Source organism: Sinocyclocheilus rhinocerous, unplaced genomic scaffold, assembly GCF_001515625.1.
Source record: "Sinocyclocheilus rhinocerous isolate Xijiao unplaced genomic scaffold, SAMN03320098_v1.1 scaffold3097, whole genome shotgun sequence".
Taxonomy (NCBI): domain Eukaryota; kingdom Metazoa; phylum Chordata; class Actinopteri; order Cypriniformes; family Cyprinidae; genus Sinocyclocheilus; species Sinocyclocheilus rhinocerous.
This window is the reverse complement of record NW_015645546.1, coordinates 4,432-9,318: the sequence shown is the minus strand read 5'-3', so window position 1 is coordinate 9,318 and position 4,887 is coordinate 4,432. Positions and strand designations below refer to the sequence as shown.

General features: G+C 37.5%; 3 protein-coding genes across 3 annotated transcripts in view; 1 reads left to right on the top strand and 2 right to left on the bottom strand.

Annotated features, from left to right (window-relative positions):
• Positions 1–2,533, bottom strand: part of LOC107706547 (transcription factor HES-5-like) — a 14,497-nt gene extending 11,964 nt beyond the window's left edge. Inside the window, exon 1 of the mRNA XM_016510295.1 lies at positions 2,367–2,533. The gene's annotated coding sequence lies outside the window, so the exon portion shown is untranslated. The remainder of the gene's footprint in view (positions 1–2,366) is intronic.
• Positions 269–923, bottom strand: LOC107706548 (transcription factor HES-5-like). The gene is made up of 2 exons (XM_016510296.1): positions 812–923; positions 269–705 (listed from the first exon to the last, which is right to left on the bottom strand). The coding sequence occupies exons 1-2, from the start codon at positions 866–868 to the stop codon at positions 301–303; spliced, it is 462 nt and encodes a 153-aa protein (XP_016365782.1). The 5' UTR covers positions 869–923; the 3' UTR covers positions 269–300.
• LOC107706549 (enhancer of split mbeta protein-like) lies at positions 1,919–3,125 on the top strand. The gene is made up of 3 exons (XM_016510297.1): positions 1,919–2,306; positions 2,391–2,448; positions 2,545–3,125. The coding sequence occupies exons 1-3, from the start codon at positions 2,253–2,255 to the stop codon at positions 2,889–2,891; spliced, it is 459 nt and encodes a 152-aa protein (XP_016365783.1). The 5' UTR covers positions 1,919–2,252; the 3' UTR covers positions 2,892–3,125.
• The last annotated feature ends 1,762 nt before the right edge of the window (positions 3,126–4,887 follow it).

Below are 4,887 nucleotides of genomic sequence, written 5' to 3'. Positions count from 1 at the left end.
TACATTTTTTTTAAGGATTCTTTGATTCACCTTAGTCGTGGCATTGAAGGTGGAGAGAGCGCTGGATATTCACTCCCCCCACCTACAATCCCTGCCGGAGCTGAGACTCAAACCCACAAACTTCGGGTTACAAGTCTAACTCTCTATCCATTAGGCCACGACTGCCCCCAGTTTTAACGTTCATAGAAATGTTTTTTAATTATATTAAAAATTTAAATTAACTTAGAGAAGGAAGCATCTCCTACAACATAAGAGACGGTAAAACCACCATCTAGTTTTTCTGTGGAAGTCTTTCATCGTCTACCAGGGTCTCCAGAGAGGTCTGTGAGCACATGGTTCCTGCTTCACCTTGGTGGACTGATGGGAAGCTGGAGACATGTGAGTGAGGTCTTTAGATGATCTCTGGGCTTCTTGGCAGTGGTTCAGATGCTGACGTACAGCATCCACCTTGGTGTTTCCAGATAAGAAGCTCACGGTCTCCCTCCAACACTGGGAATAGCCGTCAAAGTGGGCTTTCTGTGGAGCCGAGGTCTTGGGCTGCAGCTGCTGTTTCAGAAAAACCACCGTCATCTCCAGGATGTCGGCTTTCTCCAGCTTGGTGTTTGGATCCCGCTGGTGGAACTCCTTCTCCAGCATGGATTTGAGCTGCTCGATGCAGTTGTTGATGCGATCTCGGCGCATCTTTTCCACCACTGGTTTTCTCAACTGTTGAGGAAGGAGACAATCGGTTAGTTGTTTGCTTCAAAATTCATGGCAGAACAAAAGAGAAATGTTGAGAAACAATTGCATTTCAAGTGTCAAAAATACTTACTTTAAGCTTTTCCTTGATGGAAAGTTTAGAGTAGTCAGTCTTGTAGGTTGGAGCCATTCTTTCAGATGGAGAGAACTTTCTCTGAGGAGAGCGAGTCAGTTGTGTTGGGAATGAGGGTCGTGCTCCTCTATTTATAGGAGCTCATTAGCATTACAAAGCTATGAGTCCCAGTCAGGATTAGCTTTCCCACACTCAGAGGCCAGTGGGTGAGGCGTCCTCCACAAATCAAATCAAACACTGGCAGTACAAATCCCACAGGACTTGCATTTACCTTATCTAGTTCCAATTAATCAATAGGTCAATCAGTCTTTCAATAACCAAACTAAGTGTTTAATGATATAAATATGTGATGAAACTAAAGATTTGCATGCACTTTTTTTATCTACACGTGATGTAAACATTTTCTTGACTAACACAATCCAGTGCTGGGAATTAAATATTCTCCTTCCACCATGTCAGCTTCTGGCCATAATCATGGCGAGAGCACATGTTTTTCAAAAAGCCAGGTCATTCAAAAGTAAAAATAAGATGTTTAAGTTTAATGTTTTCTAAAAACCTTAAGACTAAATATGGATCTATACTTTGTTAAAAACCTTTTTCAAAATATATTAATAATTTTAATATTTTTGTAAATATTCATATTTCATTTTTAGTGAAACTAATAAAAAAAGAAAAAGAAGAAGAAGAAATATTCATATTATTTCAGGAGTTATATTACTATTCCCCAAGTCAATGTAGATTATTTATTAAAAATATTAATAAATAAACAACAACAATAATAATAATAATAAATAAATAACGTCTGTTACTAATAAATGTTTTGATGTGGCAGTTAATCAGATTATTTCAATGATTTCTATCAGGAAGACCAAATTCTCTTTAAGTCAAATTGAAATGTGGAATCTGAATTAAAAGTTTCAACTTAAACTTTTTCAGATAATCAGCTAAAAAGAAATGTAAACATTAAATGAACTCAAGCATGAGCAGATTACATTGTTAAAATCACATCCAAAATTCACTTCGAAAAATCAGCATTCCTCTATAACACAGATCAGCGCAATAAACTGGAACCTGAGGCTGGGAAAGTCCGTTTTCACTGGAGCAATAAGACCTCAGGATCAAAGACTCTCTGTCTGAAGCGTGTCTGAGTTGTTTTATTGCCTCACAGCGACTTGTTGGTCTTGTCAGCACTACTGGACTTCTAAGCGGGTGTCAGGCACACTTTAGTGGCCCGTGACAGTGTTTTCCCACAGCTGGAGAGGAAGGAAGCTCGTGTGCCGTAAACCCGCCGTCTCCACTTTAAAGCCCGCGGCTCGCGCTCGTCTCTGATTGGCTGGCAGTGTGAAATAACTCTTACCTCAGCTATAAGTAGAGCGAACCGCTCGACTTCACATGACAAGGGGAGGATTTTACACACTTTTAAAAATTAAATCATCCCAAAATGGCACCGGTCAGTCAATACCGTGAGAGCATATCATGTCCTGAGAACCACAAAGTAAGTGTAATATGACCTTTCTGATCTCTATTTTACCCCATAACTCACTGTCAAACTTACCGTTTTTCTCTTCTTTCTACGCAGTTTCGAACGATTCTTGTGGAAAAAACACGGAGAGACAGAATCAACCGCAGTATCGAAAATCTGAGAGAGTTATTTAACAAAACTACACCAATGTCCGAGCGGCAGTTTGTTAGACTTGACAAAGCCGATATTCTGGAGATTCCGTTGATCGAAAATCTGAGAGAGTTATTTAACAAAACTACACCAATGTCCGAGCGGCAGTTTGTTAGACTTGACAAAGCCGATATTCTGGAGATGACCGTTGATTTTTTTAAAACAACGCGCCAATTCCAGCTACGCGCGCGGATTCTCGCAGTGCTTACAGGAGACGCTGCGTCACGTGTCTCTGCACGCACACCTGACGCCCGACGACAGAGAGGCGATCAAACGATTCTACGTGCTGCAAAGGACCAATCAGATGCACTTAATGGCCTCCACGGCGCGTGGATTGGTGCGCAGATCACCAAAACGATCATCGTCAAGAGTGCCATTATGGAGACCGTGGAAGAACAATTAATTTAGAGACTATCTGCTTGACATAACGTTTGTTTAGGCGTATTCACTTTGTTGCTTTTTAATGTAACATTTGCATGTTCTTTTCGATTTAATCTAGTTAGAGAATTGTCTACAGTGTAGGCTATGGCAAGCATAACTTAACGAGAAAATCATGTCATTTGAGTTTTAGTCTCGAATTTAACCATGCCTTTTGTAAAGGCGTTTTTGTTATTTAATCCAACTTGTTTTAACATGTTGTAACCGGTATTACTTACTAAAGATTTATTGTGTTAAACATGTTCTGCTCATAACTTTCAATACCAGTGAAAAGCAAAAGATGATTGAAGAGCAATTTAATTTATTAGATTTCTAATGAGAAAACAGATGTGTTGCACATTACACGTGCAATGTCAAATACACATGTATATTGATACAATACAAGTGAGTCATTGAAAATCTAACAGTTTTCATCACAATACATGCCTTTATGAAAGGAATGAGTAACAAACTTGTTCCCAAAAGGAACTGTTTAAAACTTTATAATCTGATAAGATTTGTCCAAACATGCTCAAACAATGAGAAATAACTATTTATTCAAAGGCTCATTAAGAGGTTAAAATTAAATCTAGCTTCAATGTGAAGCACAATTTGAGATCACTTAAAATAAGTAGATAACCCATCAAAATAGATGGGAAATTTCATTCTTTCTATAAACCGAAATGTTTTTAAACACATGTTGAATCACATGAAGTTGGAAGTACTCAAACAGCTGAATACATGCCTTGCAAATTATACATTCAAGCGCATTACATCTAATGTAAAATAAAGTGAAGCCAAGTCTTCACTGTATAATGACAAATTCCAAACTGGAATTTAATAAGCACTTTTCCTCAAAAAGGAAAATTGAACAATTTTCCACTGAGTCTAGTGCAGACGTTCAGTCTGAGTCTTTAAGATGGAGCTCTTGATGACATTCATCTCTTTACTGAAGGTGTTCTGGTCTGGCAGGACACTTTCCCTCCTGTTCTGCTCACATGAAGTCTGCAGCTTCTGGAAGTGCTTCAGCAGTCTTCTCTGGCTCTCTGTCTTTATCTCATCTTTGGACAGGAAGTGCACAATCTCACGGACACACCTGGAGAAGCCTTGACTGACATGTGCAAAGCAATGACATTTTAAAAATAATTTAAATGCATATATTCTTTTAGGTGTGTATTTACATATGATTCTTTTTTACAGTTTAATTGTTCATGAATAAAATCAGCACATGCGGCTGCAGTTTAAAATCAGTTGAAATGCTGTAATGATGCAGTATTATATGTAACAGGATATTCTGGTGAAGCAGCTGTTCTATGAGATCTGTGGTTGTACCTGTTCTCAGGCTTGTGTTACACACACACACACACAGCTGGTTCACGGCATAATGTGGACCCCGATCACACGCCCCAATGCTCATGGAGCTGGTGGAGCCACAGAGACACACGGCTTCCCACACTTCTGTATTCATCACATTAAATCAATCATACAATAGAAGTGTGTCGGTTCCCACAGGGCTGGACTAACTGGGTTTCTGGAGGGAAGCCTGAAGGATGCTATTCAGTTTTTTTTATTTAGTTGCTTACTAAATGTGTTGTGAGCATTTCAGTGATACATTTTATGACTTTCTGTTTTTTTTTTATGTTTTGTTTTGTTTTTGTGTGTGTGCTTAGATTGTATTCTATAAAGTGTCTGGCAAAGCAATGTTTTCTAAATAGTTAAAAAAACATTTTTTTACAAATATTCCTATTGTATTTTTTCTTGATTTCAATGAATATTTATTATTGCTAATATTAATAATTATTATTGAATATTATTATTTATTATTGAATATTTATTTAAAAAAAGAAATACTTTGTAAAAAAAAAAAAAGTACACATAGTCATTAAATCTTTTGCATGTCTGTGAATGAATTATAAGCATACAGATACAGTAAATATTTTCCATAAATCCCTTGCTACATATTTGTTTGTAAAAAATATTGGAATGT

Coding starts and splice junctions, on each gene's coding strand:
- LOC107706548 (XM_016510296.1), bottom strand. CDS start 868: ATGGCTCCAACCTACAAGACTGACTACTCTAAACTTTCCATCAAGGAA. Junction 706..811: donor CCATCAAGGAAAAGCTTAAA/GTAAGTATTTTT, acceptor CTTCCTCAACAG/TTGAGAAAACCAGTGGTGGA.
- LOC107706549 (XM_016510297.1), top strand. CDS start 2,253: ATGGCACCGGTCAGTCAATACCGTGAGAGCATATCATGTCCTGAGAAC. Junction 2,307..2,390: donor CATGTCCTGAGAACCACAAA/GTAAGTGTAATA, acceptor CTTTCTACGCAG/TTTCGAACGATTCTTGTGGA. Junction 2,449..2,544: donor AATCAACCGCAGTATCGAAA/ATCTGAGAGAGT, acceptor CGTTGATCGAAA/ATCTGAGAGAGTTATTTAAC.